At 43.0% G+C, this 14,342-nt stretch overlaps 1 protein-coding gene and 1 non-coding gene across 2 annotated transcripts; one reads left to right on the top strand and one right to left on the bottom strand.

Annotated features, from left to right (window-relative positions):
- Positions 1–12,003: 12,003 nt before the first annotated feature.
- On the bottom strand, positions 12,004–12,075 carry trnac-gca (transfer RNA cysteine (anticodon GCA)). Its single transcript has one exon. It is a non-coding gene; the product is annotated as a tRNA-Cys (tRNA).
- Positions 12,076–12,250: 175 nt separating this feature from the next.
- On the top strand, positions 12,251–14,342 carry LOC106578446 (proteasome maturation protein). Its single transcript, XM_014157247.2, has 6 exons — positions 12,251–12,334; positions 13,201–13,301; positions 13,416–13,476; positions 13,633–13,734; positions 13,860–13,953; positions 14,129–14,342. The coding sequence occupies exons 1-6, from the start codon at positions 12,332–12,334 to the stop codon at positions 14,194–14,196; spliced, it is 429 nt and encodes a 142-aa protein (XP_014012722.1). The 5' UTR covers positions 12,251–12,331; the 3' UTR covers positions 14,197–14,342.

The raw sequence follows: 14,342 nt of genomic DNA, 5'->3' as shown, positions 1-14,342 counted from the left end.
TGTTACAGCCTTATTCTAAAATGGATTAAAAAATGTAACTCAGCAATCTACACGCAATACCCCATAATGACAAAGTGAAAACAGGTTTTTAGAAATGTTTGCTAATTTATAAAAAGAAAAAGGGATACCTTATTGACATAAGTATTCAGATACTTTGCTATGAGACTCAACTGAGCTCAGGTGCATCCTGTTTCCATTGATCATCCTTGAGATGTTTCTACAACTTGATTTTAGTCCACCTGTGGTAAATTTAATTGATTGGACATGATTTGGAAAGGCACACACCTGTCTATATAAGGTCCCACAGTTGACAGAGCAAAAACCAAGCCGTGAGGTCAAAATAATTGTCCGTAGAGCGCAGAGAAAAGATTGTCTTGAGGCACAGATTTAGGGAAGGGTACTAAAACATTTCTGCAGCATTGAAGGTCCCCAAGAACACAGTGACCTCCATCATTCTTAAATGGAATAAGTTTGAAACCACTAAGACTCATCCTAGAGCTGACCGCAATCAGGGGCTAAGGGCCTTGGTCAGGGAGGTGACCAAGAACCCGGTGGCCACTCTTGACAGAGCTCCAGAGTTCCTCTGTGGAGATGGGAGAACCTTCCAGAAGGACAACCATCTCTGCAGCACTCCACCAATCAGGCCTTTATGGTAGAGTGGCCAGACGGAAGCCACTCAGTAAAAGGCACATGATAGCCTGCTTGGAGTTTGCCAAAAAGCACCTAAAGGACTCTCAGACTATGAGAAACAAGATTCTCTGGTCTGATTAAACCAAGATTGAACTCTTTGGCCTGGATGCCAAGTGTCACGTCTGGAGGAAACCTGGCATCATCCCTACGGTGAAGCATGGTTGTGGCAGCATAATGCTGTGGGGTTGTTTTACAGCGGCAGGGACTGGGAGACTAGTCAGGATCGAGGGAAAGATGAACGGAGCAAAGTAGAGAGAGATCCTTGATGAAAGCTACTCCAGAGTGGCTTCAGGACAGGTCTCTGAATGTCCTTGAGTGGCCCAGCCAGAGCCCGGACTTGAACCTGATCAAACCTGAGTAAAGGGTCTGAATACTTATGTAAATGTCATATTTCATTTTTTTTTTCTTATATACATTTTCAAACATTTCTAAAAAACAGTTTTTGCTTTGTCATTTTGGGGTATTATGTGTAGATTGATGTAGGGGGGGAACAATTTAATACATTTTAGAATAAGGCTGTAACGTAACAAAATGTGGAAAAAGTCAAGGGGTCTGAATACTTTCCGAATGCACTGTATGTATGGCTGTCAGGCGTTGTTGAATATGTATTCAGCAGGCGTAGGTGCTATCAGCAGTGCTCATGGCATTACATGCATGCACCTGCTTGTCTCTGCCTCTACACTTCAAAGGACTTCTCCCCACTACAGTTCAACCTGTCAGCACAACAACAACATTCGAAAGGGCGTCTCCTAATAGTTATTACATAATGATGGGTTATTAAAATAAAATGGTCATTTGGAAAATATTACCTTTCTCTTCTCCCCTCCCATCCTCCCTTTTTCTTTCCATCTACCTCACACCCTGGCAAGGTTTCTGTCTCTCTCTGTCTCTCTCTCTCCCTCCTCTCTCTCATATACTCTGGCAAGGGTTCTAGAGTCATCGTTTCCCATGGCTGTTGGGTGGAATGCAGTCTCAGAACATTGGGTGCAGTTCTGTGGTGTTCACTGTTTGGCAGGCAGGAGACAGCTACACCCCAAATTAAGTGTGAGAATCTCTTTCTCTATTTCATGTAATGTACAGTACCGATCAAAAGTATGGACACACCTACTCATTCAAGGGTTTTTCTTTATTTTTACTAGTTTCTACATTGTAGAATAATAGTGAAGACATCAAAACTATGAAATAACACATATGGAATCATGTAGTAACCAAAAAAGTGTTAAACAAATCAAAATATATTTTACATTTGAGATTCTTCAAAGTAGCCACCCTTTGCCTTGATGACAGCTTTGCACACTCTTGGTATTCTCTCAACCAGCTTCATGAGGTATTCACCTGGAATGCATTTCAATTAACAGGGGTGCCTTATTAAAAGTTAATTTGTGGAATTTCTTTCCTTCTTAATGCGTTTGAGCCTATCAACTGTGTTGTGACAAGGTAGGGGTGGTATAAAGAAGATAGCCCTATTTGGTGAAAGACCAAGTCCATATTATGGCAAGAACAGCTCAAATAAGCAAAGAAAAACAGCAGTCCATCATTACTTTAAAACATGAAGGTCAGTCAATCCGGAATATTTCAAGAACTGAAAGTTTCTCCAAGTGCAGTCGCAAAAACCATCAAGCGCTATGATGAAACTGGCTCTCATGAGGACCGCCACAGGTAAGGAATACCCAGAGTTACAGTGAGGGAAAAAAGTATTTGATCCCCTGCTGATTTTGTACGTTTGCCCACTGACAAAGAAATTATCAGTCTATAATTTTAATGGTAGGTTTATTTGAACAGTGAGAGACAGAATAACAACAAAAAAATCCAGAAAAACGCATGTTAAAAATGTTATAAAATGATTTGCATTTTAATGAGGGAAATAAGTATTTGACCCCTCTGCAAAACATGACTTAGTACTTGGTGGCAAAACCCTTGTTGGCAATCACAGAGGTCAGACGTTTCTTGTAGTTGGCCACCAGGTTGGCACACATCTCAGGAGGGATTTTGTCCCACTCCTCTTTGCAGATCTTCTCCAAGTCATTAAGGTTTCGAGGCTGACATTTGGCAACTCGAACCTTCAGCTCCCTCCACAGATTTTCTATGGGATTAAGGTCTGGAGACTGGCTAGGCCACTCCAGGACCTTAATCTGCTTCTTATTGAGCCACTCCTTTGTTGCCTTGGCCGTGTGTTTTGGGTCATTGTCATGCTGGAATACCCACCCATGACCCATTTTCAATGCCCTGGCTGAGGGAAGGAGGTTCTCACCCAAGATTTGACGGCACATGGCCCAGTCCATCGTCCCTTTGATGCGGTGAAGTTGTCCTGTCCCCTTAGCAGAAAAACACCCCCAAAGCATAATGTTTCCACCTCCATGTTTGACGGTGGGGATGGTATTCTTGGGGTCATAGGCAGCATTCCTCCTCCTCCAAACACGGTGAGTTGAGTTGATGCCAAAGAGCTCCATTTTGGTCTCATCTGACCACAACACTTTCACCCAGTTGTCCTCTGAATCATTCAGATGTTCATTGGCAAACTTCAGACGGGCATGTATATGTGCTTTCTTGAGCAGGGGTACCTTGCGGGCGCTGCAGGATTTCAGTCCTTCACGCGTAGTGTGTTACCAATTGTTTTCATGGTGACTATGGTCCCAGCTGCCTTGAGATCATTGACAAGATCCTCCCGTGTAGTTCTGGGCTGATTCCTCACCGTTCTCATGATCATTGCAACTCCACGAGGTGAGATCTTGCATGGAGCCCCAGGCCGAGAGAGATTGACAGTTATTTTGTGTTTCTTCCATTTGCGAATAATTGCACCAACTGTTGTCACCTTCTCACCAAGCTGCTTGGCGATGTTCTTGTAGCCCATTCCAGCCTTGTGTAGGTCTACAATCTTGTCCCTAACATCCTTGGAGAGCTCTTTGGTCTTGGCCATGGTGGAGAGTTTGGAATCTGATTGATTGATTGCTTCTGTGGACAGGTGTCTTTTATACAGGTAACAAACTGAGATTAGGAGCACTCCCTTTAAGAGTGTGCTCCTAATCTCAGCTCGTTACCTGTATAAAAGACACCTGGGAGCCAGACATCTTTCTGATTAAGAGGGGGTCAAATACTTATTTCCCTCATTAAAATGCAAATCAATTTATAACATTTCTGACATGAGTTTTTCTGGATTTTGTTGTTGTTATTCTGTCTCTCACTGTTCAAATAAACCTACCATTAAAATTATAGACTGATCCTTTCTTTGTCAGTGGGCAAACATTCAAAATCAGCAGGGGATCAAATACTTTTTTCCCTCACTGTACCTCTGCTGCAGAGGATAAATTCACTAGAGTTATCAGCCTCAGATATTGCAGCCCAAATAAATGCTTCACAGAGTTCAAGTAACACACACATCTCAACATCATCTGTTCAGAGGAGACTGCGTGAATCAGGCCTTCATGGTCGAATTTCTGCAAAGAAACTACTACTTAAGGACATCAATAAGAAGAAGAGACGTGTTTGGGCCAAGAAACACGAGCAAAGGACATTAGACCGGTGAAAATCTGTCCTTTGGTCTGATGAGTCCAAATTTGAGATTTTTGGTTCCATCTGCTGTGTCTTTGTGAGACGCAGAGTAGGTGAACGGATGATCTCAGCATGTGTGGTTCCCACCGTGAAGCATGGAGGAGGAGGTGTGGGGTTGCTTTGCTGGTGACACTGTCAGTGATTTATTTAGAATTCAAGGCACACTTAACCAGCATGGCTACCACAGCATTCTGCAGCGATACGCCATCCCATCTGGTTTGTGCTTAGTAGGGCTATCATTGGTTTTTCAACAGGACAATGACCCAACACACCTCCAGACTGTGTAAGGGCTATTTGACCAAGAAGGAGAGTGATGGAGTGCTGCATCAGATGACCTGGCCTCCACAATCACCCAACCTTAACCCAATTGAGATAGTTGGGATGAGTTGGACCGCAGAGTGAAGGAAAAGCAGCCAACAAGTGCTCAGCATATGTGGGCACTCCTTCACGACTGTTGGAAAAGCATTCCAGGTGAAGCTGGTTGAGAGAATGCCAAGCGTGTGCAAAGCTGTCATTAAGGAAAAGGGTGGCTACTTTGAAGAATCTCAAATATAAAATCTATTTTGATTTGTTTAACACTTTTTGGGTTACTACATGATTCCATATGTGTTATTTCATCGTTTTGATGTCTTCACGATTATTCTACAATGTAGAAACTAGTAAAAATAAAGAAAAACCCTTGAATGAGTAGGTGTGTCCATACTTTTGATTGGTACTGTATGTCTGTTGTGTCTGTCAGCGTGTTTTGACATGGAGACAACAACAAAAATTTCACAGGCTCAGATCCTTTCTCCCTTTTTCTCTCATCTCAAGTTTCATTATTTTCTGTTCTTTTTGTTTCTTTTTTTACAATGACACACTCTGCCATGTCCATTTACTTGGTATCTAGATCATTTTATGCAAACAGGTAAATGTTAAGGGGGTAAAATATCCATGGCTTTTAGAAATGAACTGATACAACACATTCTCAGAAGCACAGTGCACTTTGTTTCATGTCTGCAGGTCTTTGCTTAGATATTACATTTTGTATACTGAACAAAAATATAAACGCAACATGCTACAATTTCAAAGATTTTGCTGAGTTACAAGTCATATAAAGAAATCAGACAATTGAAGTAAATTCATTAGGCCCTAATCTATGGTTTTCACGACTGGGAATACAGATATGCATCTGTTGATCACAGATACCTTAAAAAAAGGTAGGGGCGTGGATCAGAAAACCAGTCAGTATCTGGTGGGACCATAATTTGCCTCATGCAGCGCGACACATCTCCTTCTCATAGAGTTGATCAGGCTGTTGATTGTGGCCTGTGGAATGTTGTCCCACTTCTCTTCAATGGCTGTGCGAAGTTTCTGGATATTGGCAGGAACTGGAACACGCTGTCATTCACGTTGGTCCAAAGCATCCCAAACATGGTCAATGGATGACATGTCTTGTGAGTGCAGGCCATGGAAGAACTGGGACATTTTCAGCTTCCAGGAATTGTGTATAGATCCTTGCGACATGGTGCCGTGCATTAAAATGCTGAAATGTGAGGTGACGGCGGCAGATGAATGGCACGACAATGGGTCTTATGATCTCGTCACGGTATCTCTGTGATTTCAAATTGCCATTCATAAAATACAACTGTGTTTGTTGTCGATAGCTTATGCCTGCCCATACTATAACCTCACCACCACCATGGCGCACTCTGTTCACAACGTTGACATCAGCAAACCGCTCACCCACACGTCGCCATACACATGGTCTGCGGTTGTGAGGTCAGTTGGACGTACTGCCAAATTCTCTAAAACAATGTTGGAGGCGACTTATGGTAGAGAAATTAACATAACGTTTTCTGGCAACAACTCTGGTGGACATTCCTGTAGTAAGCATGCCAATTGCACGCTCCCTCAACTTGAGATATTGTGTTGTTAGACAAAACTGAACATTTTAAAGTAGCCTTTTATTGTCCCCAGCACAAGGTGCACCTGTGTAATGATCATGCTGTTCAATCAGCTTCTTGATATGCCACACCTGTCAGGTGGATGGATTATCTTGGCAAAGAAGAAATGGTTTGTTTCCTCATCAATCTACACACAATACCCCATAATGACAGAGCAAAAACTGGTATTAAAATACATTTAAAAAATATCACATTTACATAAGTATTCAGACCCTTTACTCAGTACTTTCTTGAAGCACCTTTGGCAGCAATTACAGCCTCGAGTCTTCTTGGGTATGGCGCTACAAGTTTGGCACACCTGTATTTGGGGAGTTTCCTCCATTCTTCTCTGCAGATCCTTTCAAGCTCTGTCAGGTTGGATGGGGAGCGTTGCTGTACAGCTATTTTCAGGTCTCTCCAGAGATGTTCGATCAGGTTCAAATCTGGGCTCTGGCTGGGCCACTCAAGGATAATTAGAGACTTGTCCCGAAGCCACTCCTGTGTTGTCTTGGCTGTGTGATTAGTGTCCTTGTCCTGTTGGAAGGTGAACCTTTGCCCCAGTCTGAGGTCCTGAGCGCTCTGGAGCAGGTTTTCATCAAGGATCTCGCTGTACTTTGCTGTACTCATCTTTCCCTCAATCCTGACTAGTCTCCCAGTCCCTGCCACTGAAAAACATCCCCACAGCAGGATGATGCCACCACCATGCTCCACTGTAGGGATGCTGCCAGGTTTCCTCCAGATGTGACACTTGGTATTCAGTCAAAAGTTTGGACACACCTACTCATTCACAGTTGTTCTTTATTTTTACTATTTTCTACATTGTAGAATAATAGTGAAGACATGAAAACTATGAAATAACACATATGGAATCACGTAGTAACCAAAAAAGTGTATTTTATATTTGTTATTCTTCAAAGTAGCCACCCTTCGCACAAATTTCAAAGAAACTGTTTTTGCTTTGTCATTATGGGGTATTGTGTGTTGATTGAGGGGGGGGATCATCCATTTTAGAATAAGGCTATAATGTAACAAAATGTGGAAAAAGTCAATGGGTCTGAATACTTTCCAAATGCACTGTATATACTTCCATTAATTTTTCAACTGGTACTGGGACATTCAGATGAGTCTTGTGAGCCCTGTGGGCATCCTACAGCAGCAAAACAATATTTGTGTGTAGCCCAAACGGTTCGGACGCTACTGACAGAAGTTGGCAGATTGACTGTACCGACTTCAGACGAGTCTCCTAACACTTGTGGAGGTCGTCGAGCACCATCATGTTTGTGAGACATAGAGGGGTCATAATAGTTTGTAGGCCAAACCGTTCAGACGCTACAGATGATTTCATTAGAAGACTGATTTTCGGGATCCCTCATGGTCTGATAAACATTGTTCTAGCTCTGTCACCTTTCACGGCAGATGCGGAAGTGTTACATAGGCGGATGCGGTGGATTAACACGCATCCAATGCAACAAAAAAACAGATACACTACATGGCCAAAAGTGGTGTGGACACCCCTTTAAATTAGTGGATTCGGCTAGTTCAGCGATACCCGTTGCTGACAGGTGTATGAAATTGAATACACCGCCATGCAATCTCCATAGACAAACATTGGCAGTATAATGGCCCCTGAAGAGCTCAGTGACTTTCAACATGGTACCGTCATAGGATGCCATATTTCTAACAAGTCGGCTCCATGCGCAATGCCAAATGTTGGCTGGAGAGGTGTATAGCTCGCCGCAATTGGACTCTGGAGCAGTGGATACGTGTTCTCTGGAGTGATGAACCACGGAGTCCGATGGAAGAATCTAGGTTTGACGGATGCCAGGAGAACACTGCCTGCTTTAATGTATAGTGCCAACTGTAAAGTTTGGTGGAGGAGGAATAATGGTCTGGGGCTGTTTTTCATTTTTCAGTCCCCTTAGTTCCAATTAAGGGAAATCTTGACGTTGCAGCATACAATGACGTTCTAGACGATTCTGTGAACTTTGTGGCAACAGTTGCTGAAACAAGGCCCTTTCTTGTTTCAGCATGACAATGCCCCAGTGCACAAAGCGAGGTTCATACAGAAATAGTGTTTTGAGATCGGTGTGTAAAAACTTGACTGGCCTTCACAAAGCCCTAACCTCAACCCCATCAAACACCTTTTGGATGAATTGGAACGGTGACTGCGAGCCAGGCCTAATCACCCAACATCAGTGCCCGATCTCACTAATGCTCTTGTGGCTGAATGGAAGCAAGTCCCCACAGCAATGTTCCAACATATAGTGGAAAGCCCAGAAGAGTGGATTATTTTATAGCAGAAAAGGGGGACCAACTCCATATTAATGCCAATGATTTTGAAATTAGATGTTTGACGAGCAGGTGTATCTCTATCTTAAACTGACGGATTATTATGGAGGTTATTATGCTAATTCGATTTCCGTGTGGACATTGACCTTAAAGGGGTAAGTGAGCACCAGCGTCAAACAGTAGACTTCTCGCTCAGTGTCCAGATTTTGTCATGTGACCTAACACCCTAACATAGGCCTACGTTTCGACCATGTATCGCAAATATATGTGACAGAAACAAATTATAACTGTTATCTATGAACATTTAGGGTAAATGATGTATGTAATTGGAAGGAATGTGTGGGTCATCAAAGTGCAAGTGTGGGCAGTTTGGGGTAGCAGATGCGAAAGTTTTCCAATGCAGTTGCTGAGTGAGTCACTTGCCCGTGTCTGTCATTTTCCAATGCATTTTCTGCGGGTATCTGGATTCGTCCTGTTTTGCTGCTTATATTGTCCATTGTGACCTGTGCATAACAACAGTCCTTTGATGTTCTTTGTATTTACCCAGTTCAACTTCAGTCACAGTCATAGCTCCAGTTCATAAGCATGGATAAGAAGGTAGGTAATGGAAAGGTTAGCAGAAGTTCTTCTCAAACTTAACATTTAATACAGTGTAGGCCTCCACCACCTAACCACTCAAGTTACCATGCAATATATCAGCTATTCTAGAGTAGGTATAAGAGAGGTGCCACCAATCAAATATTAAAAGTGTAGGATCTTAGTACCAGTCAGCCCCCCCCCCAACCCCCCACTTTAACCATTGATCTCAGCCCACCATTTATGGACCCCCTCTCTAACCCAGTGGTTCCCAACCTTTATCGGTTACTGTACCACCAACTGAATTCTGCTCTGCCAAGAGTACCCTTCAAGTACCTCCACATGTGTATTTTACTAGTAGTACTATGGTCTCATGAGTCTTCTCAAGTACCCCTGTGGATAGGCCAAATCCCCCCTACTGGGTCCTGATACCCCTGACTGGGAACCACTGCTCTAACCTATGCTCCACCCTGATCCCCCAGTGCCCCAACTTCCTCCCCAGTGGAGGACCCTCCTGCAGGGGAGGATACGATGGAGCTGGACCGCCAGCCTCAGAGGGTCTACCACAGGGTTGCCAGGATGACACAAAGGACTTGGAGAAGACACGTGAACACACACACATTCACACACAGACTGTGTAACCTCTCCATCTCCTATATGTAGGATACACGTGTTTTCTAGTACTTTAAGAACCTTGTGAGGTTCTGTAACCAGGGAGACCCTCGACTCCTGCTCAAAAAAGTAAATCCCAGTGAGGTAGCACCCTATGCACACACACACACACACACACACACACACACACACACACACACACACACACACACACACACACACACACACACACACACACATTGACCATTATGAATGGTACTATGGTTGTTATTGCAGAGAGATATTCTGGATGCTGCGGCAGGAGTCCACATCAGATTCAGACTGGGAGGGGTGTTCATTTTGACAGTGCTAAAAATGCTGAAAAAATACCTATCACTGGAATTTATTTAAAAACCTATGATTTATGCAATACAAATAGATGTGTGCATGCTAATGTGAGATTTGTTTGTCTTTCCCCACATAGACCACATTTCCCCCGAGCATCTACTATAAGATCTACTATTTAGATCTACACCCACGACCCATCGTGGACATGTGTGCCAATAGCCCCAAAGACTACACACCCTCCCCCAGGCAGGAGGCCCATCCCCAGGCAAAAATACAACCAGAGGCCCCTGGTACAGGACGAACAGGCTGGCTGGTACTGCCACATAGAGAACAACGGCTGGAGACTGCTCTCTGTGAAGGTGGGGCAGAAGTTCAGACCACATGATATCACACTATATCTTATATGGGTTCGGTATGATATAGTTGGTACCTCGAAGAGAGATACTATGTTGTCATCATTGCTTTAGTGCAGTACTCAGCCCCTCTGTGAAAGAAGATTATAATTTGAGAAGTCTATTGGTTCAGGTTGCTCTGTTAGGTGACATCATCACATTGGAGACCAATGGCAGGAAGGTTGAGTTCCACCACTCCAAACTGCAGTCAGCAGCACGTGAAGAGGAGGAAGAAGAGGAGGAAGCTCAAGTGGCTGAAGCAGATGTGAGTTAGTGAGCATCCTTACCTGGAATAGCACCACTCACTATGATATTCGCTGATCTGTAAGCCTCAAACAGCGTCATTATTGCTAATCTACACTGAGTATACAAAACATTATGAACATCTTCCTCAATTCGTTCAGACAGCTGCAATGCAGTGTACCCAAAGCAACAATGTTTTTTCACATTTCTGCAGGTATATTCATGACTGGAGGGATGTGTGCGCCAGTAATTCCTCTGAGTCTTGCAAAGGTACAATTATTTATTCCTTGAGTTATGGCACATTATAATCAAACCAACAACTTCACCGGGATTATAGCATCCCCCTGTGGTCAAAGGGAGTAACAACTCTCTCTCTCTCCGTCCCTCTATCAATTTCGATTTTAAGGGCTTTATTGGCATAGGAAATATATGTTAACATTGCCAAAGCAAGTGAAGTGGATAATACACATAAGTGAAATAAACAATACAAATTAACAGCAACATTACACTCACAGAATTTCCAAAAGAATAAAGACATTTCGAATGTCATATTATGTCTATATACAGTGTTGTAACGATGTGCAAATAGTTAAAGTACAAAAGGGAAAATAAATAAACATAAATATTGTTTGTATTTACAATGGTGTTTGTTCTTCATTGGTTGCCATTTTCTTGTGGCAACAGGTCACATGTCTTGCTGCTGTGATGGCACACTGGTGTTTCACCCAGTAGATATGGGAGTTTATCAAAATTGGGTTTGTTTTCGAATTCTTTGTGGATATGTGTAATCTGGGGGAAAATGTGTCTCTAATATGGTCATACATTTGGCAGGAGGTTAGGAAGTGCAGCTCAGTTCAGTCACCTCAGTATCCTCCAGGCCAATCTCTCTGACTGACTGAATGGCTGACTGGCTGGCTGATTGGATCACTGACCAGACCAGAAAATTGCAATACAGACTAGCAGAGACAACTAAACCATGATCGTATGCAATGAGATTCAATTAAATGTGAAGAGAAATAAAGTGGTGAATGTCGCTTTATGTTTCACATTTTTAGTCATTTAGCAGACGCTCTTATCCAGAGCGACTTACAGTAGTGAACGCATACATTTCATACATTTTTTTTCTCCACACTAGTCCGCACTGGTCCCCCGTGGGAATCGAATCCACAACCCTGGCGTTGCAAACACCATGCTCTACCAACTGAGCCATGTTGCGACTACATTTTATATATTTGTAGTCATAAGTGTGGGAGTGTATTCTATATTTTTTCTACACCATCGTTTAACAACTGTAATAGGTCTAAGGACATCAGATGTAGGTAAACCAGAGACAATGTGCTTCGAAATATTATACCTATTCATGCTCAAATTATCACTCAAAGAAGGAAACAAAAAAAATGAGGGGGCACCCGGATTTGAACCGGGGACCTCTTGATCTGCAGTCAAATGCTCTACCACTGAGCTATACCCCCAAGCTGTAATGGGTGAAAATAAATTCATATATAAAGATACATCTACCGAACTGTGTATAAAGAATTATAAACTATATACGAGCACATGTAAACAACACAACAATAGTTTAAACAACAGCAAACGTTATTTCCTTTTTTATTTCCTTCTACTAGCCTGGTTGTATTTCTTTCATCTGATTCGGATGTGTCGTAAAACTAACGAAACCCCAACCGGAAGTTTTGTACTGAAAGTGAAAACAGCCGCATCAGAGCGACAATGGTAGCTATCATATTAGCAACAATTGTTGTTTAATTAATACAGTAAATGTGTAAAGTTGATATTTGTGCGAGATAACTATATTGTTTATACGAAATACCAATGAATCGTGGGGTTCTGGACCTTTATTGCTAGCTGTATTTGTAGAGACGTTTTGATTTCGAGTAGTCACTCGTGCCAGTGAGCGAGGAGCTAGCTAACGCTAACTAGCAGCGATGAGGGAGCCAACGTTAGCTAGCTATCTCGGTTTGGTTAATGTATCTAACTTACGCGAAAAACAAATCAGAAGCCGAAAACCTCAACAGAAGCTGGTGAAGCAAGCAGGGCGAGACGGGTGGAGAGGACGGGACAGGCAGAACAGTGGCTGTATGCTAACAGGCTAGGCCATGTTTCCAATATTCTTCGCTGATAGCGATGTTGTTTCCATAATTGGGTGAATTTGTCTAATTTAGCATGTATGGTAACGCCTCAACCCATCACTACCTCTTCCAATTTAAATGATTTCGGAAAAGTGAATGATGACAATGTGTATTGTTTTGTGACTACTACAGCGCCAGCGAAAACACAGACGTTCTAATTGAGTGAGGCGTCAAAGCGGACAACCGCCTGCCATGCTTCGTTTGGGTCATTTTAATGAAAAACAATACATTCTAAAATAAATCACGAACGCCTTTGGTGAGTTTAGACCATTAACTAGCTAACGTTAGCTACATAGCAACGCGCCAATTATCATCCGGCCTGTCTTTTTTTCGTGACAACTAACAATGTAGCAATTCGCTGAAGTTAACTCGGTTGTTTGGGTTGCAGTAAAGCGTTACTATGCCTCTGTTATAATTCTAATCGAGTTGTGTTCTGTTGTTCGTCTCCAGAATACCCGTGGACTGCGATCACAGCTGAGGGACAGTGTACCGGTGACGGGCATGGGTCCACAGGTTGGGGCTTATGGCGTTCAGGACACACTCAGGAGCGGGTGAGAGTACTGTCTCTGTGTTGGACACTCATTTATCTCAAACTATGTAACTAGCTAAACTATCAGTTTTTGATATAACTGCAGTTTTCACCTCTCCCTCTGTTTCTCTCTCAGATTTAGCAGTGTGAAAAATGAGCTGCTTCCCAGCCATGCGTTGGAGCTTTCAGAAAAGAATGTGAGTGACCAACACATTAGACACACAAGGTCCTATTTTACTGAGCTACAGTTTATGCATCTTTTCTGGGAGTTAATACAAGTCTTCAGGCATTTATCTCCTAACCACCTCTGCTACTTTAGCTCCAGCATTGAGTGTTTTCTCCTCTCCCTGCAGTTTCAGCTGAACCAGGACAAGATGAACTTCTCCACCCTCAGAAACATCCAGGGCCTCCACGCTCCCCTCAAACTACAGATGGAGTACAGGGCAGCCAGACAGGTATACACAACCTATCTCACACACAATTGCATATCTCTGATCTTCATTGAAAACAAGGAACAGTGTCTGCAATTGCAATAAATAACTTTCCAACGTATACCTTCCCTCTTTCCTCCCCATCTCAGATCCAGCGCCTGCCGTTCCTACAGAGCTCACACCTGGCTCTGGACACTCTTAAAGGGAATGATGAGAGCATCAGCTTTGAGGACATCCTCAACGGTAAAACACACTAACAATAGGTTTTCTACAAAGGAGGAGAGCAGAAAAATGATCAGGAACTGAAGCCAACAGGGAACACAGTTGAAGTGAAGCTGATGAGAACTCACGGCCATGTTGTTTTTCTGATGTGAAAATGGTGCGAGTTCACCGCCATTTTGTGTCCATCTCCTTGCAGATCCAGCCCAGAGTGAGATGATGGGTGAGCCCCACATCATGGTGGAGTATAAGCTGGGCATGATGTAAGAGCCGTCCGACCCCAGGACGTTTGTGTTTACCCGCTGTTAACGAGTTACCATGTGACATTGCTTCTGCTTTAAAGATGGTCACTTACTTTCTCGTGACTTTTGTATCATTGGATTCTTTTGTTTCTAATAAATCCTATAACTCAA

The sequence above is a fragment of the Salmo salar genome, chromosome 19 (assembly GCF_965601325.2).
Source record: "Salmo salar chromosome 19, fSalSal1, whole genome shotgun sequence".
Lineage (NCBI taxonomy): Eukaryota > Metazoa > Chordata > Actinopteri > Salmoniformes > Salmonidae > Salmo > Salmo salar.
The sequence above is the reverse complement of the archived record's forward strand: the minus strand, read 5'-3'. Positions and strand labels throughout refer to the sequence as shown.

Coding starts and splice junctions, on each gene's coding strand:
- LOC106578446 (XM_014157247.2), top strand. Junction 13,735..13,859: donor AGTACAGGGCAGCCAGACAG/GTATACACAACC, acceptor TCCCCATCTCAG/ATCCAGCGCCTGCCGTTCCT. Junction 13,954..14,128: donor CTTTGAGGACATCCTCAACG/GTAAAACACACT, acceptor ATCTCCTTGCAG/ATCCAGCCCAGAGTGAGATG.